Source organism: Elgaria multicarinata, chromosome 2, assembly GCF_023053635.1.
Source record: "Elgaria multicarinata webbii isolate HBS135686 ecotype San Diego chromosome 2, rElgMul1.1.pri, whole genome shotgun sequence".
Taxonomy (NCBI): Eukaryota; Metazoa; Chordata; class Lepidosauria; order Squamata; family Anguidae; genus Elgaria; species Elgaria multicarinata.
Window position 1 is genome coordinate 125,723,467 of NC_086172.1, and position 26,851 is coordinate 125,750,317.

General features: G+C 43.5%; 1 protein-coding gene across 4 annotated transcripts in view; it reads right to left on the minus strand.

Annotated features, from left to right (window-relative positions):
• SLC8A3 (solute carrier family 8 member A3) overlaps nt 1–26,851 on the minus strand; it is a 214,962-nt gene that overhangs the window by 43,706 nt on the left and 144,405 nt on the right. For 3 of the 4 annotated variants that reach the window (XM_063117602.1, XM_063117599.1, XM_063117600.1), the window contains exon 3: nt 8,707–8,813. In XM_063117602.1, coding sequence (XP_062973672.1) covers nt 8,707–8,813 — 107 coding nt within the window. Of the gene's footprint in view, nt 1–6,332; nt 6,437–8,706; nt 8,814–26,851 lie in introns of all 4 variants that reach the window. The other variant, XM_063117601.1, reaches the window with a different exon arrangement.

Below are 26,851 nucleotides of genomic sequence, written 5' to 3' on the forward strand. Positions count from 1 at the left end.
GAACTGTCTGAGAGGGGATCCAGTATTTGTATGTTCAGTTCCAGACATAAAGGTTGAGATGAAATGGCCTATCTATCTATCTATCTATCTATCTATCTATCTATCTGTATCTATCTTAAAAACCATCCAAAGACAAGCTAGTAGCTGAGCTGCTGGTTGCACCATGCTAATTGCAGCCTCAGGTGACCCTGAGTGGAGAAACAAGATCAATTCTGTTTCCTTTCCAGGGACAATTGTACAGGAAAAGAAATGGCTCTCCATTTCCTTTTTCCGCACAACATCCATGGAAGGGAAATGGAAATGATGTCATTTCCCTTCCTGGAGGCACTTGAAGTTTCAATTATACTCAGCAGCAGCAGCCCAGCTGCCGCTTTGCCTTTGGCTGGATTAATTATGTTTTTAATAAATTAATAAGGACAGATCAATCAGCCACCTTGTCACATAGTAAAAATCATCTTGCCCCCTCCATTGCCCAAAGGGACACATCGTGCGCACCTTATTTATGCTGAATTTCATTTGATTTAAAGGGGGTACGATATTATTGAACTGAACATGGGTAATTGTGAACCGCCCAGAGGGCTTTGACTATTGGGCAGCTGAGGAATGGAAAAATGAAGGAATGAATAGGAAGTTATTTTGAAGCAGAAGCGAGGCCATCTGTTAGTAAAATCCATTGGGGTCATATCCAATGGGTTGTATCCAGTGTTAGTCTAATTGAAGTCCCAATCATTTCAATGGGTCTATTCCCATAAAGATACAACCCCTCAATAACACGCGATTCAGGGGGAGTGCAAATTCATTTAAGATGGGGCAGGGGTGATTTGGCTGGAGAATTAATTGGCTTGCTTTCTGTGAAATTTAAATTCTAGTACTTATTATTAAATCAGCATATGCAAATTTTATGCAACTAGGCACCCTCTTTCATGGTGATGCATACACGCGTCTTCTTCCACCCCTTAAACCCTCTCAGGCCAGTTGCGGGTGCTTCCACTGAGTCCGGAGACACAGCACAAACTCACTCCTCCGTCCCCTCTCAAGAAATTCAAATTGTGTGAACACCCTGGCACTGGAGTGTCGAGGCTGGCATGTCAAAAGAATACACACAGTCTGGATTTCTCTAAAGTAAGAGAAAAGCTAGACAATGTGGCACTAAAACCATCAAGGAAATAGCAACCAAGCTAAAAAAGAAAAGAAAAAAGAAGCCATCTTTTTATGATGAAAAAGACTGGAGAAACACGCAAGAGGTACTGACAGTAAGGCGACCCGGAAAGGCAGCACAATATGCCGAAAGGCTCCTGGGCCCTGCTAGACGTCCCCAACAACAGTTTGGTCCCTGTCATTGCAGATATGGGACAGATATACAGCCGTGAGAACGCAGATTGAGATCAGGAAGCCTTAGCAGCAGAAGGGAGACGATGGCAAGCTATATCTAGCCTTCATAATAACAAGACGTTTCATACACCTTTGTTTTTAGACAACTGTTGTTCCAAAGGTAGTAAAAACCACAGTAAAGAAAGATATATTTCATGGGAGGCTGGTGGCTCTGATGTAAGTGGGATGGTGAATCCATTCCGGGTTTTCAGTCAGAACAATCCAAGGTGCGGAGTTCTGACTGGTTCTGACTGAAACCCCGTGCGGATTCACTGCCCCACTGACATTGGGGGCACCAGTCTTCACTGGTGTATTTGCTGGTTGGTGTTGATCCCTGGACTACTTAACAAGCTAGAAATGGAAAAGGAAGGGGATACTCACCCAGGCCTAATCGTTTCAGGTCATACATAGGGTATATTGTCATAGAACGAGATTACAAAAAGGGAAACACTGGGAAGTTGATAACATTCAGGATTATGAGGGGTGAATGTCATGGTCAATAATTCTGAAGGGAATTCAAAAATAAAATGGCTGAGAAGCTAACGCAATATAATTTAATTCAATTTAGCTAATACACTAGAAGCCTAGAGGGTAACAAAGATTGAACATCTTATGGGATGAATTTATCTAAATAGGATGAACAGTTAATCCAGGGGAGAAGGGCATGAATAGGCACATAGTCAGGCTCATTTCTTTACCAAATAAATTGTCTGACATGATCCGTAAAATGAAATTTTTAAAGCCCACACAAAAGTTAATAGAGTTATCAACACACCTGGCCTCATTTCCATGCAGTCTCCTACTGAGGCACTGCCTGGAGACCCATATCTGCTTAGCTTTATTTATTCATTTATTTATTATTAACATTAATAGACCACCTCGTTTGCTAAAAAGCCATCGAGGGGGTGCACTGCTGTATAAACCAATAAAACCTCAATGCCTCAAGAACAAGAACATGAGAAACAGTCAAACGTTTAAAAAAGAACATTAAGGGTGCAACCCTACGCATGTTTAAACAGAAAAAGTCCTACAATGCTTTGCATTCCCCAGCTGGAAGCTATAGGGCTTTTTTCCCTGTCTAAACATGCGTGGCATTGTGCCCTAAGACAGCTATATGATTTAGAAGGCTAGATTAAAATGTTGTGTCTTCACACCCTCTCTAACAGCCAGCCGAGTGGGGGCCAATCATAGTTCTTAAAGAAGCGCATTCCACAGCTTGGGAGCAACCCCCCTGCCCCCGCAAAGACCCTTCATCTGTGCCCGACAAATGGGCCTCTGTGGATAATGGTGTCATTCTAAGGGCCTTTCCTGCAGATCTTAACTGGGGGTGGGGGCTGTCTAAATGTCGCCTTTGCCCTGCGGTGGCTCTGAATTGGCGCTGCGTCAGTTATACGACGCAGCCACCGATTCGGAGCCACCCTGGGGCAAAGAGGCAAAGATGTGCAGGAAAAATCTGACTTTTCTTGCTGAAGCGAGGTCAGCATGGCTCTTCTGCTATCTATCCCTGCTCCAGCACTGTGCCGAGGGTGTTCCTGGGTGGAAGGTGACATTGGTCGTCAGAAGCCAGGCGAAGGGAGGCCCAGCGAACCTAATGGTCGCTGGAAAGCCCGCACTACCTCCCTCCATCAAGATTGCTCATCGCCACTCCAGAGTAGCGATGCGGCACCAACTTGGTGCCGTGAAGGCAACCCCCAGGCAGGTTCATAGCAAGTCAAGTGATCTCTTACATAGGCAGGTCAGGACTTTAAGGGTTAAGACCAACCTCTTGAATTGAACCCAGAAAGCAATCTCCAACCAGTGCCATTTTTTAAAGACAGCTGTAACATGTTCCTAGCTGTAACATGTCCGGCTTCTGGACATTCTTCAGGGGGAGGCCCCTGAGACTTCTGAGTAGATATGTAGAGGACTGAGCTGCACGAGTGCCAACTAGTTAGGTCCAGGTGGTGGTGGGGTTTGTCTGTGCATGTGCAGTGACATAATTAAAATAGCAATCATCCTCTCTAGTAAGTTCCTGTTTAACCACGCTGTGCCCTGCATCACTGGAGCCAGAAATCTCCCTGTGCTTTCAAAATGCACTGCCGACCCCCCGCCCTACCCCACAAAAGAACATAGAGAAGGGAGCACGTGTTTTGTGACCGTATCATATTGCAGCCTTCCCCAAACGTGGGCCTTCCAGATGAGTCAGATTTCAACTCCCATCATCAACCAACCAGCACGGCCATGGGGTGGGGATGATGGGGTTGTGGTCCAAGGGACCTGGAAGATGCCAGGCTGCTGAAGGCTGGAACATAACAAAGGTGACTCAATAGGTGCATGCAAATGAGCTGCAGGGCTGCTGCCTGAGGGTGAGCTACACGTGGTCCAAGTGCTGCTCTTGAACCAGATTCGTAATATTTCTGCTGAAAATAACAAACTTTCAGCAGTGTATCTTAGCTGAGAGTGGGTGCATGGCTCTTCTTCTTCTGTCTCCCAGCTGTTGTGAGGCGGAGGAGTATTTCACAGGGGGTGGGGAGAGAGAAAAGGAAGCCGTCCTTTACAGGAAAGCAGGTTTTGCGGATCGGATTCATGACTGCTTGAGGTGGCGGCCATTGGGCTCAGAGCCGATCTCCATGTACCGCAGAAAGAAGTGTTAGCATCCTGGACCCTCCCTCTTTAGGCTGAGCAGGTGAGGGATTCCCTCTTTGAATGCAAATGCGGCCTACCCCCGTTGGCATGCGGTCGCCCCAAAGAGCTTCCCCAAAATGGGATTTGGCCCTTGGCTGAACTGGGTGCTTCAGCCCTGGCCTAGATGCTAGTAGTAAAACTTTCTACGACAGGGAGAACAAGCAAGTAGGATGCGTTGGAGAGGGTGGGAACTGCCTAATGTAGGAGGCAAGGGAGAAGGCCGGACGTTGGGATTTGGGGAGTGGGAGTGATGAGTAAGTACTGGAGAATGTTTATATGATCTTTGGCTTAAATGTTTTAGTTTTAAATACTAGTGAACTGCATTGGATAGTTTTGGAATTTTTGTCATGAACCGTCAGGATGGGGTAGGTTGGGGGGGGGGGGAAATAGCAGTAGTGGTGTGCTGTTACTACAATGACAACTACTAGCTGGGAGCCATTATTTATTGGCGATAAAATTTAGACGCATCCATGATGAATCAGTTTCCTCAGCCATACAACTAAAAGATCCTGATTTGTTTATATCTTTTGTATGATGTGTATTCTTTTAGGGGAAAAATATTTGTTTTCTAAATTATTTAATGTTATTTTTATGTGTGCAGTTTTTTTAAAAAATAAGCTTGATTTGTCTTCGTTGGTAAGTGGCCTTCTTAAGAATTTAATTTCAGTGATGGAGGATACATCCCATTTTGTCTATGGATTGACATATTGAGTCACAGTCTACTCCTTTACAAGACCCATTGGATCAAAGAAGTGTTGTGCAGGAACTCTTGAAACATTGAAGTGTGCCTGGCTTTTGAGATCACTGGGACCCACATGTCCATCAGTGCATTTCGGAGTGAAGCCTTAATACGGTGACCATATGAAAAGGAGGACAGGGCTCGTGCATCTTTCACAGTTGAATGGAAAAGGGAATTTCAGCAGGTGTCATTTGTATGCATGCAGCACCTGGTGAAATTCCCTCTTTATCACAACAGCTAAAGTTGCAGGAGCCCTGCTCTCTTTTGTTACTCTACAAAAGAGGGCAGGGCTCCTGCAGCTTGAACTGTTGTGATGAAGAGGGAATTTCACCAGGTGCTGCATGCATACAAATGACACCTGCTGAAATTCCCTTTTCCATTCAACTGTGAAAGATGCACGAGCCCTGTCCTCTTTTTCATATGGTCACCCTATGCCTTAAAAAAACCTTCCCCAACCTGGTACCATGGACTGGGAATGATGAGAATTGCCATCCAACAAATCTGGAGGTCACCAGGTTGGCAAAGGCTGCCTTAAAACAGGTTTTGATTTCCAAACTATTATTATTATTATTATTATTTATTTATATAGCACCATCAATGTACATGGTGCTGTACAGATAACACAGTAAATAGCAAGACCCTGCCGCATAGGCTTACAATCTAATAAGTTGTAGTAAACAATAAAGAGGGAAGGAGAATGCAAACAGGCACAGGGAAGTGTAAACAGGCACAGGGTAGGGCAAAACCAACAGTGTAAAGTCAGAACAAACTCAATATTTGAAGGCTATAGGGAAAAGAAAAGTTTTGAGCTGAGTCTTAAAAGCAGTGATTGAGTTTAGACTTCTTTGCTGCTGATTTGCTGGGTGCTCTTAAAACCCTGCAAGCTTAATTTTTGTTTGGTTGTCAATCAGAAGTAGGAATGTTGTATGCGTTCCTAATATTAAGGCTATGAAGTTGTATTAATAAGTAATTTTGCAGTGCTGGGAGATTTTTGCACCAAAGAAGCAAACAGAAGGCAAACACCCATTTTTGTTGCTACGACAGAACTTATTAATTGTGATTCCGCTGGTAGATATTAAAGATGAAATTCATCAGCACTCAGTTCACTGCAATGCCATAGAAAGGGAGCAAGAAGAAGGCAGGGAAGACTGTGGAAGATACAGGACTGGGGAGCAAGCTGAAGAGGCAGCCATGCAATCATGCCCTTCTGGAAAAGGATGTCCAGTCTTCGCATTAGGAAGGGGAACAGGAAGATGCCAAAAAGGGAGGAGAGGTCAGGAAGAAGAGACAGAGAGAAAAGAACGGAGGCGATCCAAACACACGTTAAGTCATACGGCCTGAAAGGCACAAAAGGAGGATCTGAAATAAGCTAGGCTCAAAAATGCAGAGATGGGACCGAAACAGGGTGAGAGCGAGAATATAGGAGGAAAAAGAATAAAACTCAGTCTGTGTAAAAATGAAAGAGAAAAAGGCGGAAAAAGGGGGAGCAAAAAGTTTACTTTGGAGGGGGGGGAAATCTAGGTTCATTTTGTTTGTTTTTCAAAAAAGGATCTCACACCTGATATTCCTCGTTCCATCCATTTCGGTTCACCAAGGGCAATGAAGAAATTCTCCTGCCTTTCGTATTCCTCCTCATCTACTATTTTAACCCTTACGGTCTTCCTGTAGGGACAACAAGAAAGACAGGTGTGTACAGTGGGTTGCCTGGTTGGGAGCAGATGCAACAGCAGGAGCAGCCGGAGCAGCGCCACCACCACCGCCACCGCCGCGCCACTTTTCTCACATGCAGCGCACTCCTGCCACTGCCTTTGGCGGTCTTTCGCCTGCTTTCTATGGTATGTCGGTCGTAGCTGATCATTAGGTGGGTCAGAGAATATTAGAGGAGGAAGGGAGGGATGGGGGGGCAAAGGATGAGGAAGGGGGACCTGGTCCTCGCTGATGGTTAGTGGAAGGTGACTTCGGCAGCACATTTAGTTGAGTGTCACATGGTAATAACAGGTAATCAGCTGGTGGAACAACAGCCAATCAAAAATATCCGTGGGCACAAGGAAGCCCTAGATAGATAGACAGAGATCTAAAGTGTTTTAGTTAAAGAGCCAATTTTTTCTATCTCTCTCTCATCCACTTGCTAGTATTACTTTGGGTGTCTGGGTGGGGAGCATGAATAAAGTAGCATGAACACAGACATGCACACAACACATGCACACACGCACACACACACCTTACAACCCCATATAGATCCCTTGGTTTGGTTTGTGATGGCAAACTGATGTTTCCACTATCCTGGGGTGGGGATGGGGAATACACACATGTCTAACTGTCTTACACAATTGCTTTTGTTCATTCCCACTGTGGCTTTGCTGTTCATTTTTGATGAATGGACTGCTCAGTGTTCATGAAATTCAGGCTGCTTCCAGATATAGGCCCCATTCAGAAGACACACTAGACCACGGCTTTAACCATGGTGAATACGGCTTTTTGCCTTATTCACTGTGGTTAAAGCTGTGGTTTAAGGTGTCCTGAACAGGGCCATAGACACTGGTGAGAATGGAATTTAAGGCTACGTTCTTTACTTACGTACATGGGAGTAAGTCCTATTGAGCTCAACTTCTGAGTAAACATGCATAGGATTGCACTCTAAATGATGTTTCCAAACTTCAGGACCTTGATTCTTTTCCTTCATATAACAGTTCAATATGTTACCCTAAGGCTGCAATTTAAAAATGGCTTTTATCTTCTTAATTGTGAGTGCTTTTATCCACTAAAAGGTATTAAAGAATGAATACTGATGGTTTCCTATCTTCTGGTTTTCCATGGAAGTTAACTTGAAAGTGACAATGATTGTGGATTGGGGGATTCTGGTCAAATCACGGTAGCCCTGCTCAGGCATTCCGAGTGTGGAGTCTCTAACTGAAAGGAAGGGAGGGGAAGATGAGCATACTAGCTCTGCTCCCCTCTGTCATAATGTTTCAGGGTTTTAAAATGATACACTCATCTCCACATGCTAAGGGTGATGAGAATGATGATGGAGGGGGTAGAGATAATGTGCTCATTCCCCTCCTCCTTCCCCTGTTTAGAGACTACATGCTTTGGAATGCCTGAATAGGGCCAGCCTCTCAGCCTAATCAACCTCTACTTCATTGCGTTTTATTGAAAGTTGAGACATCCCATTCTTTTCTGGGTGTATGGAATCGGCATGGGGTTAATATAAATATGCCAGCCAAGGATTGGGTTTGTGGTCTCAAGGACTACGACCATGGCATTGGCATATGTAAGGTCAGGAGGAACAGAATGGTGTGTTGTCATTCCAGAATGTTGCCACATTTGTGGTAGGAGGGATGTAAACTGAATTTCCAGTTGTTCATGCTGTCACCATTGACTACAATGTTATTCATTGAAGCCAAGGTCTGGTAAGCAGAAAAACGCTAGAAAACTCATTAAAAAAAGAAAAGAAAAACCTCTTCCTTTGAGGGGGCGGGTGGGGGAAATGTGCTAAACATTTTCTTCTGCAAAGAAAGCAAATATTATTGGTATGGCAGACCTGGTGTCATTGATTGGTGGGCTAACATGCTATGTGCGAGCTTAACTGAAAGACCTCAGAGATAATAGAGGTTTGCATCATACTGGAATGCATTGGTGACTTTTGTGGTGTCAAAATGGATTTGAAACCCCCGCCCCCCGGGTGTCTAGTTATTTCAAGAATATGCATTGCCATCCATCAGCCACACACTCCGCATACACACACAAACACCCTTCCCAGATATATAATGCATCGTCTCGCTAGCACGCATCAGTACCATGTGACAAGTTGTGTTAAGGATAGAGCAGTTGGAAAACAAAAAGAGACTATAGATAGTGAGAAAAGAAAGGAAGGAGAAGAGAGAAAGAGGAAAGAAGAATGTTAATGTTAGTTGGGAGAACCAGTACTACACCTTTCTGTAAACTCATATCCACCATGCGGGGACCCATCAGCTCAATGAAGAAAGTCTTGTTTTTCTCATACTCCTCATCATCAATTACCTTGATGTGAACAGTTTTGCTGTGAATGGAAAAATAGTAAGTGTCATACTGGGGAGAAGGGGGTGGGCAAGGTGGGGCAAGAGAAGGAGAAAGAAGCCGAAGAGAGGATTTACATGGTCAAAGCTTACTCACCCATTACAAAAGACAAAACACAGTGAGGATTTTAACCTTTTGCTGGGCAGCTAGCTGGTCTGGCACAACATCTGCGCCAGAAAAAGGAGATACTTCGCTAAAGTGTGTTCTTCTTGCGAAACCAACTCAGACCTCAAGTCATCTATTTACAAGTCAAATTCCATTGACCCTTCAGCCATGATTAAAATCAGAACACATTTACAAGTTCTAACTCATGCAAATTGAACCATACATTTAAGATGCAACTTCATTTAAGATGCAGCTTTAACGGTTTACCAAAAATTAAAGAACTTAACACAAATAGAAAGGTATTTTTTTACTACACACACACACACACACACACACACACACACACACACATACTCGATATACATCATCTACTGCCTTATTCTAAATGAAAAGTTTAGAAACTTAGGTCTCAATGCTTTTGCTTAGAAATTCTGACATTTTATTTTCCACCATGTGTGCATCAGAAAAACACTCATTTCAATACTTTACATTTCCACAGGTGACCAAACATTGTCAAAATATTCCACGAGCAGGATATTCAACGCTGCAGTTTACATATCTAAAGGTGTCAAGATGAAATTTTTAAAACTATTTTTACTAAAAAGCTACACGAGAAACACGGAAATGAGAGCTGCTCTTTGGCATAGGTAGCCTCTGTTTATAAGGCTGTATCTATCAATCCACAACAATAGAATTCTTGAGTTGCCAGCTCAGCTTTAAAACAGTATTCCACATGGAATTTGATAGCTGTGTGTTTTCTTTTCAAATAGATGCAAGCTCTAAAGGAAGGCCTGCTCACCAAATTATTGCTTAGATGGTAACAATGTTCTGTACTTCTCAAAATGAACAGTCAATGGCCCAATCTCTGACTGAGTGTACCATGTTTGCGTCTCTGTGTGTGTTTGCACGGTGCACATATGACAATTAAAAATGAGGCATTTCATAAATTTCCTCAGAGATCATATTCCACATGGAATTTCTCGGGAAATGAGAACTCCTACATAGCTTATCTGTGTATGAATGTATGGCTCTGAGGGAGCAATGGCAGGCTGTTGGTGTCAGCCTCAGCCTGCCCCCACCTGGTTTCCTCCATATGTTTTGAATGGCAACTCCCAGCTTTCCTGACCAAGGGCTAGTGGGAGATGAAGTCCAAAATATCTAGAGCACACCAGGTTAGAGAAGGTTGAAGGTGGCCCTCAGATGAAGGGTTCCCCCACCAAACCAGTAAATAATACAAATGAGTGAGGATATCAGTGGTGAGGAGAGTTAGAAGGGTAGCATAATAATTATTACATTCTTACGTAATAAATAATAATATGGATATTGTTATTTTTATGCTTTTGATGGTTTTAAATTTTTGTATATTTGTTTTTAATGTTCACTGTTTTTAACTTTTGTAAATCGCCCAGAGAGCTTCAGCTATGGGGCGGTATATAAATGTAATAAATAATAATAAAATAATAATAATCTCTGAAAAATTCCAGGCCACATTGAGCTCTGCAGTGCCAGTAAGGAACATAGGAAACTGCCTTATGCCAAGTCTGACCATTGGTCCACCTAGCTCACTATTTCAGCTTTAACAGAATAACTGTCAGGCTGGTTGACTTCTGTATGAGAAATGGAGGTGGGCATTTTGTTAGTAAAATCTCTGCAGAATCATTATCAGGAGATCACATCCACTGAATTTCTAGACTATCTTCACTCAATAGCAGATGCTCATTCCTCAAGCTCTCTCTTTTTTAAAGTCTTTGAACTGGATAACATAGTGAGAACATTGATGATTTCCTCCTTGCTACAAAGATGATGCAGAAAGGACTCTCTCCCCTCCCTTCGTTCTACAGCAGAAGCCCGAGGAAAGCTTTAGTATTGTGAGGAATACTGATTCCTTTTGTCAACAGTCTTCAGAAGGAAGTCACACTTCAAAAGAGTTTGGAAGTTTTGTGGCACCAGGAAAGTGCCATAACCCAACACCTTAGATAAGCAACTAAATTGCCCTAAGATTTTCTCAGAGTAATCATCCTATATCTTAACCTGAATATTCCAAGTCTCAATGTGATCCAAAAGGTGCCCAATCTTATTTTATGTTTGTTGTGGCATGCTGCCAACAAGTGAACAGAAGAATGGTATCTTGGAATATATCTCAGGATTGAAATTTGTCCCTTGAGAGCCTCACTCTCTTTCAAAATAAATTTCTGCGAGATGTGCATTATGTTTGAACGTGGTAATAAAAATATTACTAGGAGGAGGGCTTTCTCCGCTGTGGCACCCCGGTTGTGGAATGAGCTCCCTAGAGAGGTCCGCCTGGCGCCTACGCTGTAATCCTTTCGTCGCCAGCTGAAGACCTTTTATTCTCTCAGTATTTTAACACTTAATTTTAACTTAAATTTAAATTATACTGTTTTAACTCTGTATTTTAACCTTATATCAATTTTGCTGCGTGGTTTTATCCTGGTTGTGCTTTTTATACTGTATTTTGTATTTGTGTTTTTAACCTGTTGGTTGTTTTATGATGGTTTTAATTTTTGTGAACCGCCCAGAGAGCTTCGGCTATTGGGCGGTATAAAAATGTAATAAATAAATAAATAAATAAATAAAATATGCAGTCTTAAATATTATTGAGCCCCAAGTTCCTCTGCAAGAGGGCACTTTAACTTGGACCATATGGGTGGCATGTGCATTATTATTATTATTATTATTATTATTATTATTATTATTACATTTCTAAAATAACATCAATGCACAACACAATACTTTACAGATAAGTAAAAGAAAGGTTAAGATCATAAGAATGTTAGATGAGCCCTGCTGGATCAGACCCAAGGCCTATCTAGTCCAACGTTCTATTCTAGAAGTGGCCAACCAGGCGTTTATGGAAAGCCCAGAAGCAGGATATGAGAGCCAAACTATCTTCCAATTCATGTTCCCCAGCAACTGGTATTCAGAAGCATATTGCCCCAAGAAATTTATAATCTAAATTTAGGGGCTATCTAGACTCTAAACATATTCAAAGCCCTGCAGTGGCTGTGAATCAGCTCTGTGTCAGTTATATATCACAGCTGCAGATTTACAGCTTTTCCATGAAGTTCATTGGGACCTTGTTCCCAATGAAAAAATCGGACTTACCCCGACTTTTTCATTGGGAGCAAGGTCGCCCTGGCATCTGACTTCACTCTATGGCCAATCCAGGGGGTGGTCCTGGTGACTGGAATGGGTCGCCAGAAGCCAGGAAGAGGGCAGGGGTGGCTCCAGTACCCAGATGATCACCAGAAACCCTGTGTTCCCTCCTTGGCATGGGTATTACCCAGTGCAACCCCACAAGTGGGAAACCGTGGGGTTTAGGGGGAACACAGTGCCAATGTGACACTGTCAAGGCAGCCCCCAAGACTGGAGGGAGGGGGTTAGGTGAGGCAAAGATAGCAAGGTATAAATGCAAGCAATATTTTGTTTCTAAAATACTGGTTTTTAATCAAATATTAGGATAAAACTACTGTCTTGTTTTGAATAATAACAAACATTTTGTTAAACTTTCCATATTATCTCTCTCTATAAAATGCTAAGGCAATGGCAAAGCATCATACAGAGGTTCTGAGTTATGACACGCTGGAGGTTCTGAGCTACGAGAAGAACTTTGTGTGGCTAAGCAGGAGGATATATAAACACAGCTGGGAGCAGGGGGATCTGGGAGGGAGCAGGGGGAGTGGCTGGGGGGAGCCCAGGTGGCTTGCCAGTGTGCACACAGGCCTCAAGTAAGTCCCGCGGGTCAATGGGCAGGGGAGAAGAGGCTAGGAGGGAGTTGGGGAGAAGTGCCTGGAAGTGGGAGAGTCCGATGGACTTCCTGTTGGCCTTGCACCTGGCTTTTCTGGGCACCCGTGGAAAAGCTGGAAAAGTATGACACTAAGCAATAAAGTACTTGCGCACGGATGGTCTGCACAAGTCAAGCTAGTAGTTAAATAACGGCCTAGTATGACTGGAAATGATGACCTGCAGATCTGACCCAAGATGGCAGCTTCATGTGTTCAAATTTTCAAAAAATAGCTACAATTATCAAGAAAAATATAATGGAAAGTTTGAAGATTTACCATCTGGGGTCCTTCTCCGTGAGCCCCTGCCGAAGGAAGTGAGGCAGGTGGCTACTAGGAGGAGGGCTTTCTCTGCTGTGGCACCCCGGCTGTGGAACAAGCTCCCCAGAGAGGTTCGCTTGGCGCCTACATTGTTTTCTTTCCGTCACCAGCTGAAGACCTTTTTATTTTCTCAGTTTTTATTTTCTCTTTTTATTTTCTAACACCTAATTTAACTGAAATTTAAACTTTGCTGTTTTAATCTCATATTTGTGAACTGCCCAGAGAGCCTCAGCCTCAGGGGGAGAAGATATGACAAGAAGGCTTTGAGAGGCACTAGGGGATGGGGGGAGAAAAATAATTAAAAATATAAACAGAGCAGAGTTTCCTAACTTTTTTTGGTTCAGTGGTCACATTTAGAATTTAAAGAGAGTATCGTAGGAACTCTCACAAAATGGCTGCCACGAAGGGGCCTACTCACTTATAAAATGGTGGCGATGGTGGCCATGGCCAGTCACAACACTAATTTCTCAGCGGGCAAACTGATGAGACTAATAGAATAGTAACTAGCCCAAGAACTTAAGTACAAGGCAGAGGTGGGGAGGAGGGCTCTGAGCAATCTAATTCAAAACCACTACTTTGAACCCAAATAAAGGGCAGCACTTCGCTTTGCAGCATGGCAGTCTCCCAGTTAAAAGAATGATTTTAAATAATCTTAAGAAATAAAATTAAAATCAGGACAGGCAGGGATGCCCAGAGAGGCAGAGCCTTCTGCATCAGCTAATTCTTCCTGAAATGGGGAGGCTGAGTAATGACCCCTCCAGAGCCAATGTCTGCACTTCACTTCAGGAAAGGTGAATTATGGAACTCTCTGCCACAAGGAAATAGCTGTGCAAAGAACTTAGCAATTTTCAAAGAGGGATTAAATATCAATATAAAATGATGAATCATACCATAGAATAGTAGAGTTGGAAGGGGCCTATAAGGCCATCGAGTCCATCCCCCTGCTCAGTGCAGGAATCCATCCCTGACAGATGGTTGTCCAGCCACCTCTTGAATGCCTCTAGTGTGGGAGAGCCTACATCCTCCCTACTAGTCCTGGGGTCTTCGCTAAAACCTGGCCTAGCATTCAGGTATTAGGTAAATTGTCCTCTGTAAATTGTTCTCAAACTAATAATTTTCAGATCCCTTCAAACTGGGTTTGAGAGGCACAATATAAAATATTGAACTTGGGGAGGGAGCATTTACATCCAGTGATCAAGACTGCTTATTAAATAGCCACCATGCGGGTAATGGATAAAGTGACAGGTCTGGCCATTGCCAGCTGATTATGCCAAACCATCTGTCACCATCCTGTGACTGGCTCTCCCCCTGCGCTACCATTTTGTGACTGGTAGGCCTCCGTCAATTCAGCTCTCCCAAGTGGGTCCTGAGGGTAGAAAGTTGCGAACCCCTGGACTAGTAGAATGACACAGTTGGATGCAACCCTACGTTATAATGAAGGCATGGTGGAGTCAACAGCTTTGATCAGAGTGACTCAGGGTGTCTGGCCTTTGGTCATGAAGTCAACATTTCATGCTTGAATAGAAAATGAAATCAAATGATGGTAGGAAATTCTAATTTGATAGCCAAGCAAAAGCACACCTTTGTTACCTCCACCTTTGTCACTAGTGCTTGGCAGTTCCCACCTAGCAGTGTATGGAGAGTCAGCCAGAATGACAACGCTCTGGGAAGGTGTCATGTTAATATGAAAGCTGTGACAAGCAGACACCAAAAGAAAGAGAACACAGTCATGGAGAGAGTCTCATGAGAACGTCATGAGAGTCTTTTGAAATTAACTGAGCTGGACTCAGGCACAGGAGGGATTTTTCAGCCTAGCAGGCTTGACACTTACATTTGCCTTAATGAAAACTGAGAGGTCCAACGATACCCAGGATCTCACGCACAGATGTTGAGTTCCAGCTCTCTCTCGGCCAGGACAATTTCTGTAGTTCTCTTCCTGTCCCCGGTTTTGACAGTTCCGTACCGGGCAAGATGCCTCTGTGCAGCTGAGTTCTTCTAGAACAGCCCAAAGCCTATCCAAAGCTCTAGCGTGCCAATCGAAAGCACTGCAGGCCAACTTGTTGACTTGCTGAGATGGGGCTTCAGGAGTGATCCATCACTGATCACTCGTCTTCCCCTTCTTCCTAATAACTGGGACAATCACAGCTTACGTGTGCAAACAGAAATAAATGTCATGAAGAGGAGTATCGACTTTTGTAGCCTTCCAGTCCTCAGCATTAGGTTTTTTTTAAAAAAAATCAATGAATATAGACTAGTTTCACTGACATGGGCAAATGTTCATTTTTTACCAAAATGGTAAACAGAAGCAAATAAACCTGGCATCAAGATAAGGCAGGCCAGGCCGAGAAGACAGAGGACAAGGGGGGGGGGGGGTTTGGATTGCAAGAGTGAAGAGGGCAAAGAGGAGACTTTGCATGGGAGACAAGAATGCAACTTACTGTCCTATCGGTTACTGGAACATGATGACCCTATAGAGTTCAGTTCAGTATATCGTGACAACAGGGGGAGAAAATACAAATGGAGAGAAAAAGTTATACACATCTAAAGCTTCAGTGGAAGAGGGAGTTGGTCCGTTTGGGTGCTACTCCAACTCTTTCTTCAGCTCAGTGCCTCTGTTATGCCCTAGATCAGATTATTCTCGTAAAGCATCTGAGAGCATTTGTTAGATGGGTGGCATATAAATCTAATAAATAAATAAACTCCCAAACTGTCAAATTGTTCCTCTTTGTGGAACAATCATGGATTTACAGCGACAAGGTCTTATGTTCTTGTCAACCTGTATTTGACCAACAGCATTTGCTCTGGAGGGCTGAAATGATGAAGTCCAGCAATGGGACTGTTCAAACCTCTGACTTGCCTTTGAGGGTTGAGATGGCCAGCAGCTGGGCCCAGCTTAACTCCGGAGGCATGCAGGAGGCTGAATGGGGTGACAAAATTCCCTGGATTCCAAGCTAAGCCTATCCCAACCTGGTGCGCTCCTACAACTGTTTCTTAAAAGTGCTGTTTTTGTCAAGAGCAGTCTCCCCCAAGGTGGTGCCTTGCAGATCTGTTGGACCAACTCCCATCATTCCCAACCAGCATGGTCACTGGGAGTTGTAGTTCAACACATCTGGAAGGCACCACATTGGAGAAGCTGGTCAAGAGACTTGTTGGTCATTTGGTAAACAATTTGAGTTTTACCCTACCCAGTGCCTGTTTACCCTACCCTGTGCCTGTTTGCATTCTCTTCCCCTCCTTATTGTTTTATTATGATTTTATTAGAATGTAAGCCTATGCGGCAGGGTCTTGCTATTTACTGTTTTACTCTGTACAGCACCATGTACATTGATGGTGCTATATAAATAAATAAATAAATAAATAAATAAATAATAATAATAATAATAGGGCACCAAAAACGAACACCCAAAACATTTGCTGCAACCAGAGTACACTAAATGCTGGATCTCTTGTTTGCTTAAAATGCAGAAGATGTGCCTACTTTCCACATTCAGACGTTGGAAAGTGTGTGATCTTGTCTAAATATAATCCCCCTGTCTTGAGTCCTTAAATTGCTATTCAGGAATAGAGAAGGCCGCTATGATTAGCTCTATATTTTGTGATTCTTCTGTTCTTTAATGAGTTCCAAGCCAATGGAAATTTGGGATCCTTTCAAACCACTGATATCCCTTGTGCAACTTCATTCCTAATACCTTTGACCAGAAGCCTAGTGGGCTGTTCACATTTCTTGGCCCTTCATTTGGGAATCAGTATTACTTGTGTGTTACGCTGGGGAGAAGATCATTTTTGTTTACTAGTATTTACAAATGGGGAACTCACCCATTCATTCTTAAAATGGCTGCCAGACCAGAAGGCAAACTGGTGAGGCTAAAAAAAATGTAACAAAACCAAATAAAGATGACACTGGAGGGCAGCACTTCACTTTCCGGCAAGTTTTGTTTGTTTTTAAAAAATGTTTTTAATTAAAAAATAATATTCTTAAAACAAAATAAAAATCAGGATTGGAATGGTAACTGATGGACACGAAGAAAATGTCCATGGGCACCACCTCTAAAGAACTCAGGGATAAAAACCAATCAGTACACTGCAGACACCTCCGAACCATAGCTAAGGTCCCAGTTTTGTCTTGGGTCATATAGAGTAGTTAACCTAATGATTAATCCAACAGTGTTTTGTGTGAACACATTAGAGAAGAAGAACCACAACATCAAACCTCGCTTTTCCAAACATGAGTACTGCTGCTAGACCGGGGAGGAAGCGAAGGAAGTATTGACACAAAAATCCATTTCCTTTTGTGTATTCCCTTTGTACTCTCTCAAGCTAATTAGTAAATTGCCCTGTGTTTCAATTAGGGCTATTGGGAAATGCTTTCGTGCTCAGTGTACAGTAATTAATAGGACATAGTCAAGACCAAACTATACATCTGAAATAAAGATCTTTGCTTCTGTTAAAATATTAATAGTGAAAGATTTGTAATGACTTTAACCTATGATTCACCACTGCTGTCATTTCTGTTGTTTTTGTTGGCCACTTGGGGTGGGAGAACTTCCTGTTCATTGTGAAATTTGGGTGGTGTCTTCACGGCACTGGGCTGCCGCTGGACTGCCACTAAACTCCGAGCTTTCACTGCTGTGGGATGGTGAAGACGAATATTGATGTCAGGAGGCAGTGCGGGCTTTCGCCAGGCCTGCCCCCTGCCCGGTTTTCGGTGACACCGGAGCAAGGCTAGATGGCAGAAGAGCTGCAGTGATCTCACTCCAGTGAAAAAAGTGGGGGTAAGTCCCCAACTTCTTTCCTGTGCAGCTTTGTTGATTTGTCCTGCACTGGTTCCGAACTGGCAGCTGCATCATATAACTGACGCAGTGCCGATTCAGCGCCATTGTGGGGCAAAGATGACATTTACATAGCCCCTTTGTCTCCAGTTTAAGATGCTGGAAGACACAGAAGTAAAGGGTTAAGGTGTTTTTGATGGTGTCTAGTTTCCTGTTAGGGTTAGGGGCTAAGAGTGCAACAACCCAGAGTAGGGTACTGTCTTGTATGCTTGGAACTGCCTGCCAGAAAGTGGTGTAATGGTCCTTTTGATGATGATGATGATGATGATGATGATGATGATGATGATAATGATGGTGATGATGATCTTCTAGAGTTTCCAACCATTTAACAATAGTGACAACAAAAAGGCTTTTTACTCCATAAATTAGGCTGGGAGGACCAAGAAAGCTTGGAAGAAAACTAGGCCAGGAGTAGACATCCTTCACGTGAAAGTAATGTGCTTTTAGTTCTGGTAGTAAAAAGAATTTCCTGAGCTGAGCACGTGCACAGAGGCACCCTGTTCCTTCATTCAAGGGGTATGTCTGCCGCACCCTAGGGTGACCATATGAAAAGGAGGACAGGGCTCCTGTATCTTTAACAGTTGCATAGAAAAGGGAATTTCAGCAGGTGTCGTTTGTATATATGGAGAACCTGGTGAAATGCCCTCTTCATCACAACAGTTAAAGGTGCAGGAGCTATACTAGAGTGACCACATGTAAAAGAGGGCAGGGCACCTGCAGCTTTAACTGTTGTGATGAAGAGGAAATTTCACCAGGTTCCCCATATATACAATTGACACCTACTGAAATTCCCTTTTCTATGCAACTGTTAAAGATACAAGAGCCCTGTCCTCCTTTTCATATGGTCACCGTACCCCACCCCCCATACCCACCCCCATGCTGAGCCACTCTTTGCACCTGGCTCTAGGTGATGGACATCATCTGGCAGGTTTCTATGTTCCTACAATTGTGACTCATCAGCGACCCTTTATCCATGTGATGTCTAATTCCTAATAAAAGGTAGTAGGTGGTAGCTTACGATGCAAACACACACACAGGGATATCAAGTCATCTCCTGACCATAAGGCATAGCAGCAGCCTTGTATACAAAGGGTCGATGAGCCTTAAGCAAACACAGATACCCAGTGAATGGTCTCGGAGCACCTGCTACTGCAGTGCTGCTAAAGCCAAGCAGATGTGACCCTGATCCTTTACTTGTATGGGAGCCAACAGGGTCCCATAGAAGTAGAATAAATACATTTTTAAAGCCTTAAGGTAAATACTTGATTTCGGCTCACTTTTACCGAAGCCAGTAAGTTACAGCTCTCATCTCCCCCGCCCCTCCGCCCGAATATGCCATCTTGATTTGTCATGTGTACATCTCCAGAAGGGGCTGATCAACAAACACATCAGAGCATTGTTTTGCATTCCCTTTTGCACTGGTGCCAGTGATTAATTAAGAAAGGAGGCCAAACAGCATCAGAGGCTCTTGATGTTGCTACATGTGCAATTTAACAGATGGCAATTAGCAAATTAAGTAACAAGTGGAAGATTGGACACAGAGTCTCCATTTCAACTCTTCTTCTTGTTGTTGTTTTCGTTTTTTCAACCTCTAAATTTGGATGCAAGTTAAAAAAAAATATTTTTTCAAGTTTAATCCAGTGCAATCTTTATTTCAGTTTCCTTTACAAAAAGAGTCTATCAGCTGCAAAATACTGTGCTTATCCTAGGAACACAGCCTTCCACAATCTAGTGTGTTCTTTTGATGTGCTGGACTGCAATTCCCATCATTCCCAACACCTCTGGAGGACACCAGGTTGGGGAAGTTTGCTAATTCGCATGATCTGCAAAGAACTGCTATCCAGTTAAACAAGAAATAACATGTCCTCCCCTAGAACACGGCAACAGTAACAATTCATTTTACCCCCTTGCCAAATACAGTGCTAACAAACTTGAACCAATTCACAGTTAACATCGCAAGTGTGCTGCAGGTACGCGTTATTTCTCATTTGTATTCAACCCTTTCCCAAAGACTTTAGGCACATGAGGCTATGTTATTGAGAGAGAGAAAGAGAGAGAGAGAGAGAGAGAGAGGGAGGTGTACTGGTTACAGCATTGGACTGGGACTCAGGAGATCTGAGTTCCAGTTCCCACTCAACCATGAAGCTCACTGGGTGACTTTGGGCCAATCACTGACTCTCAGCCTACCCTACCTCGAACAAGAAGCCTGTGAGGTAGGCTAGGCTGAGAGTACTTTTAAAGCTACCCAGTTTGCTTCTTGCGTCAACCCCAATTTCCCATATTCAGATCCAATAGGTTACCACTTCACTTCACTCAGGCTCAGTTGAAACATAACCAGGAACCATCTGTGACAGAGGACTCACCACAGGGAGTGTGATGAGCAGAATTGTAGGCTCCCTGCCTTTAGGAAATGCCATCATTTCTTCTTCTGAAGACCCAGTTCACCTTTTGGGAACAGGTTTGTGTTTGAGTCTACAGATCCATGTCAGACACTCCCCGCCCCTCAAATCCCACTTGCTCATAAGGGTTGAGTACCCCTCACTCATTGGCACACAGTACTCCCAGCAACACCCAAAAACTTTCTTTTTGCTGCCCTTAGGGAAGACCAGATTTTGTGAAATCCATCCCTTGTGTGTTTCGTATATTGTGCAGTGTCGTTCGTTCCCGATTCGATTCCCTCCCTCACCTGCTGAGTGGGAAAATACACAAATAATTCTGAAAGAAAGTTCACAACAATTTTGATAATTTACGTAACATTTAGCATATCATCCCCCATTCCATTTGACTCTCCGTCCCCTTGGTGTATATTTTCCAGCATATGTCTCAGCAGAACGCTGCGTATTTTCCTGTAAATGAATTTATGCAAATTTCACAAAAGTAAAAATAATATATCTGGAAGTCTGCAGACTCCACATAGCCTGGGGAGGTCGGTGTGCAGTGGCCCCACAGGTTGGATTCTTAGAAATCCAAACTCATTTTAGTTCGTCTCAAATTTCTCTAGCATCCCTTTGCTGCAGTTGGGGGAAGCGAAGCAGTGACAAGAGAAGTAACTAGGGTGACCATGTGGAAAGGAGGACCAGGTTCCTGTATCTTTAACAGCTGTATAGATGCTTTATATTATGCTTTATATAGGAATGCTTTAGGGTGGATTCCTGCATTGAGCAGGGGGTGGACTCGATGGCCTTGTAGGCCCCTTCCAACTCTGCTATTCTATGATTCTATGAAAAGGGAATTTCAGCAGGTGTCATTTGTATGCATGCATCAGCTGGTGAAATTCCCTCTTCATCACTGTAGTTAAAGCTGCAGGAGCCCTGCCCTCTTTTGTATCTGGTCACTCTACAAAAGAGGGCAGGGCTCCTGCAGCTTTAACTGTTGTGATAAAGAGGGAATTTCACCAGGTGCTGCATGTATACAAATGAGGTTTAGATATACCTGTTCAAGGCTCTGTGCAGAGGAGAGAAAATTGCACTTCTCTTCCAAGACCTCTGCACTTGCCAGAAGGCTTGGGGAGAGATGGGGTTTCTTCTCACTTGCACTGCGATGTGGGGAAGGGAATAAACAGCAGCAAAAGCTCCTGTTGCTTCTTGCCTTCTCGATACTACACTGCAAATGAGAAAACAATAACAAAAACACCGCCTCTCCCCAAAGCCGTCCGCATATGCCAGAGGATTTGATGGTGAGGCATTTCTTAGCAAACAGAGACGAGACGAGGTTGACTAGTGAAACAAGCCAGCGTTTGTGGTTCCCTAATGAACATACATGGTGGTTTGCAGAGTTCCATATAAAACAAAACCAAGTCCCTGTCTCCAAGGAGCATACATTCTAGACTTTGATGGTCGGAAGACAGCAGAGGAAGGGGCAGGAGCGGCAGTACAAACTAGCCTAGGGTGACCATAGGAAAAGGAGGACAGGGCTCCTGTATCTTTAACAGTTGTATAGAAAAGGGAATTTCTTTTGTATCTGGTCAAGAGGACAGGGCTCCTATAGCTTTAAACTGTTGTGATGAAGAGGAAATTTCACCAGGTACTGTGTGCATGCAAATGACACCTGCTGAAATTCCCTTTTCTATACAACTGTGAAAGATACAGGAGCCCGGTCCTCCTTTCCATATGGTCACCCTAAGCTAGGCCAAAGTCCAGGACCCCTTAGCCCAACACCCCCTGCCTCAGAGACCATCTAGAAAGCAGCAGGTGCATAAGTAAACTCCACTTTATCCATTTCGGTCATAATGGTGCAATTATTTAAGCGATTTTAAAATGAAAAACTACACAAGCTTGGAATTGTGTTTGTTTTTTGAATCAAGGTTGGCAAAGAGTTTTGTTGTTGTTGTTCTAACATATCAGGAATGTAGACATTGTTTTAAAGCCTGGATTTGTGGTTGAATTGGCAGGAACAGGAATGTCCGTTTTGCTTCCTTCACAAGTAAAGCACATGGCCATCTAAAGGAAGCCCCCATAACACAATGTCCCTGTTCAGAAGACCCCTTAAACCATGGCTTTAACCATGGTAGTTAAGCCAGAAAGCCATGCTGTGTTCAGAAGACACCATAAACCATGGCTTTAACCACAGTAGTTAAGCAAGAAAGGTAAGATAAATGCCTTTTTTTACACATGTGCAGAAAAGATAGCTCAGTGGGAAATTTGCTCAGGGCCTCCAGACCACACCCCATCTTCTGTCCTCTAAATGCCCACCTCTGTCCCACGCCATTAGGAGCCCAGAGCTTCAATCTACCTTCCCTGGTTTAAGGCTTTTAGCTGAAGGCAAGGAGATCTGGAAGCTATATATAGACATTTCTTTGCTCTCCTTTAGCAGCAGTGTGTTGTTGCTATGGAGATGGTGGCAAAGATGGAAGTGTTGGAGGAAGTGGGAGAAGAGAAGAAGGTTACATGTGAGGAGCTCTGTGTTGCACAGAATAGTTGTCAGCCATGGAGATTTTAGCTTCCTTTGTGTCACAGAACCAGTGCATGTAACAAAACAGTGGTGGCTGGTAAAATGGGACTGAAAGTCAGAAGAGACCACTGCCACCAATTGACCGCCATCCCATCCTCCTTCCTGGACACTGCTCAGTGGCAGAAGCCTTTGACTACTGGTAGCCCCTCACAAGTCCTGCCCTCCCGTAATATCTGCCTTCCTCTTGTCACTCAGCCAAGCTTCACATTTGGTACCTTTACTCTTTTCTCATATGTTGGCCTTCCTGGCCTCTTTATCAGTTTTGGGGCATCATCAGATGGGCGAGGGGAAAGATTTCCCTACCGTTGCTTTGCCTCCTGCTTCTGTCCCACAACAGGGATGCACAGCTTTTTTCTTCACTGCTACATGGCCCATTCAGTGGGTGTTTTTAGCGCGTTGCTTCTCCTGCACACAGCAGGAAATGGCATCAAGATTTGATAAAGCCCCAAGGATTGCATTTTCTGGGTCTTTCTTTGTGTGTGTGTGTGATGTAAAAATGAGCAGAAGGAGCGAGAGACATGCAGGAGGTGGACAGCGGCGTGAAAAGGACCAGCAAAAATCTGTGAGTGGCCAGTAGCGAGCGTTCTATAAAAGGCTCATCTGGTGACACTCTTGGTGTCATTTGCCCAAATATTGTTACATTTTTCTGTGCTAAAAGGATGCTTCTGCGTACTGAGTCCCAAGTTTGTCTAATATAGATGCAATTTAGCACAGGGAGCGTGTTACAGAAAATATGCCTCATTATCGCCTAAAATATCATCTAAATCAGTGGTTCCCAGTGGGAATTTTATTGTTATTATCTTCCTTAGTGGGTCGTTGAAAACCACTATCCTGAATAATGATATTTATAGTGTAGGGTAGGGGGCACTGGGCATGAGTTTGTGGAACCAAGGGGGCGGTGACCTGAAAAAGTTTGGAAACCAATGATCTAAATTTTGAGAACTCAAATCCTGGGCCACAGAGAAGTCTTCTGAACTAGGATGATTCCACATAAACACAGCACTTGCCTAAAGAGAGAAGGCAAGCCACAGTTTGGCTTCTGAAATACCAGAACATCAGGCAAAAAATCCTGTGGAGGCTGGCTCCGATGTCAGTAGGGCTGTTTATCCAATGAATCCATCGCCATAGCTAGATGGGGCAAAATTCCGGGGCAATCCCCGGGATCGTCTCTGTGCGTCCACATGATGCACAGGGGATCCCAGGATGAGGGAGGGATGATCCCTCCCTTGCTCTAGGATCTCGCCCTCCCCTTTAGCCCCATTTTTTCTGGGCTGAGCCCGAGACCATGGAACGTGTGGCCAGGCGCCGCAGGTTGACCTGGCTCTGCACAATTTCTCATGAGGAGCCGGGAGCCGTGCATGGGGTGCAGTGCTCCTCAGGAGTGCTGCAACCATTGGGGGTAGGGGGAGCGGGGAAAATAATTTAAATTTTAAAAATTCCTTACCTTTTGCCCACGAGTGTTCGTGCGCTGCCGGCCCTTTAATAATAATTTTAAAAATGGCAGCCGTGACGCCTCTCTTCTGAGGTCATCGCGTGTCGTGTGTAAACAGAGGAGGGATCTCGCGTTAAACACAACACAAGATCTTCCCTCCTCCGTCGCAGGCTAACAGGTAGGTCTAGCTAAGGTCCATGTCTTTCCTTCTGCACTCTCTGACTGAGATATAAGCAGAAAGTAATATATCTGCTGGAAACTGTAAATTATGTCTGACCAGTGCATTAAATTAGGGTGGAGAATCCTCCAGATCTTAAACTCAGCAGAGGAAATGTATTTTTTTCAAGTACATGTTTGTTCTACTCAGTTTCTACATCAGTTTTCAATTATTATTTTTTAAGTCCAAACAAAAAAAAATCATGTGCGTTTTCATACACATGAAAACCCATATGCATTTTGGTACACATATTTATTTATTCATTTATTTGCAAGAGTAGTCTTGCACTGAAATGTGAACCAAACTATTCTTCCCTATTCCTAGTGCTGACACACCCACATCCACATATACATGCACACACAGATACACACACTGAGGTTCAACATGAGCAGTTCTAGAGTCAAAAGAATTTTCTTTACAAATTCTGTTCAAAGTTCTCTGTGAGTGCTGATGTGAAATAGTCACCAGATATTCTCTTAATATTCAAATATTTGCCAATGATCATCTGAATTATTGACTTGATTTCAATATTTGATATCTGATATTTAGTACTTGGCTTGTAGTGATATTTAATATCTGACACTGGACAGTTGATGTGATTTCATATTTGACAGATTCAAAACAATCAAGAGAAACCTTAACACCCAAATCTTGAATATTGTGACAAAATTACCCAAAATACAAACTTTACATTTTGAAATGGGTAACATTGACATATTTTGAGTATTTGCAAACTCAGTCAAGCTGAATTCTGAGTAAACGTTCATAGGACTGGGCTGCAAGTCTATTAAAACAAAAGTGCCTGAAGAAACCATAATGTATTTCTGTTAAAAGGGTTAGGCAGAGACTATAGTTAGACAACTAAGGTTTGGTGAGACATTTGGATCTGTGTCTCTAGACTACACTTATCAGGCCCAACATCAGCACGAGGCATGTTGGGGCAAAACATGCCCCATGACACTGTCATTTCTTTTCTTTTTAAAAAAGAACAACTTTTTTGCAGCTCAACTCTCAGCAGAGATGCCAGGTGAAGCAGCTTCAGCAGGCACTGCCATCTTTATTATCCCAGAATGCCTCTGGGCCCCGATGTAGTGTTGCAGTCCAGAGGCATTCTGGTGCAATAAAGATGGCAGCTGTTACCATTACTCCACCACAGTGCTTCACTTCTCTGTGCCAGGCTAAGTGCTGCAACCTGATAAGCTTTTGGGGAGGAGTGGAGGGGATAGAACATGGAGATGTGCAGGGTGGAATGACTGCAGCAGCAGCTGTCATTTTCATTTCTCAGGGTGGGGGTGCAGGACATCTTGCACAAGGTCCCGTCAAAACTGGTGCTAGCCCTGATGCTTATATTTAGTACAGATTTTTTTAAAAAAAATCCATAGAATTCTCTTTATAAAAACCACACTGTAAATTATGCCTTCCTAGCAACATTTGAATAGATGTTTCTGTAGTTCCCTATCAAGTTAATGTTGTCAACGTTTTGAAAAATCAAATACCCCTGATATCTCAGGCCGTTTAAAGTGTAGTGCTTTTCTGATCGTCTAGCTGTTGAAATGGCATCATGGGGTTGTGTGTTTGTTATATCCCAATGATTCCAGATCAATTTTTGTCTCCGTTTACAAACAAAGAGATAGCTTTTATTAGAGCCCAGAGTTATTGGTTTAGAGTCACGCTGTTCCCCCTCCCCCTTTTCTCCCACAGCAACACAAGTAATAAAAACACTCTGCAGAATAAACTAGGCCCGTGGTTCTAACACAAGAGCCCAAGTGAAAGCAAACGTGCCACAGAGGCACAACAAAGGGCAGAATTTGGCTTGCAGAACATTTATTGGTGTTGACAATGGGTGATCCGACAGAGCTGAATGTGTTGCTGGCAGATCTTTTAAAAACGATGTTCTCATTTGTGGACATAATTGATCTGGAACCACCAGACACCAAGGTCTCATTCATACATGAAATGCAACTGTGCAGCGGCTGCTCCATACAGCAAGTCAATACAGCTCACCTTGTTTTTCTAGTGAGCTGTTCCGCACCACTCAACTATTTTCTTAACTTGAGAAGGCCTGGTGGAAATGGCTGCAGCCATCTGATGAACTGCACATGAAGCATTTGATGTGTGGAGCAGCTTCCATGTGGTTGCTTGGCCACCACACCACTGCTGGTTTGCACTGATCAGCCCTTAAGACCTATCCGCAGTGGCCTAAACCCGTGGGTAGGTTTGACATCAGCTGCACACTAATGTACAACTGAATTATTCCATGTACACTGCATGGACTGGTTACACACCAGCTACTTGTTGCTTTGCAGCCAAGTGGTAGGATCCACTTAGCAGACCAGTATGACTTGTGCTGGCATGTGGATAGGATGC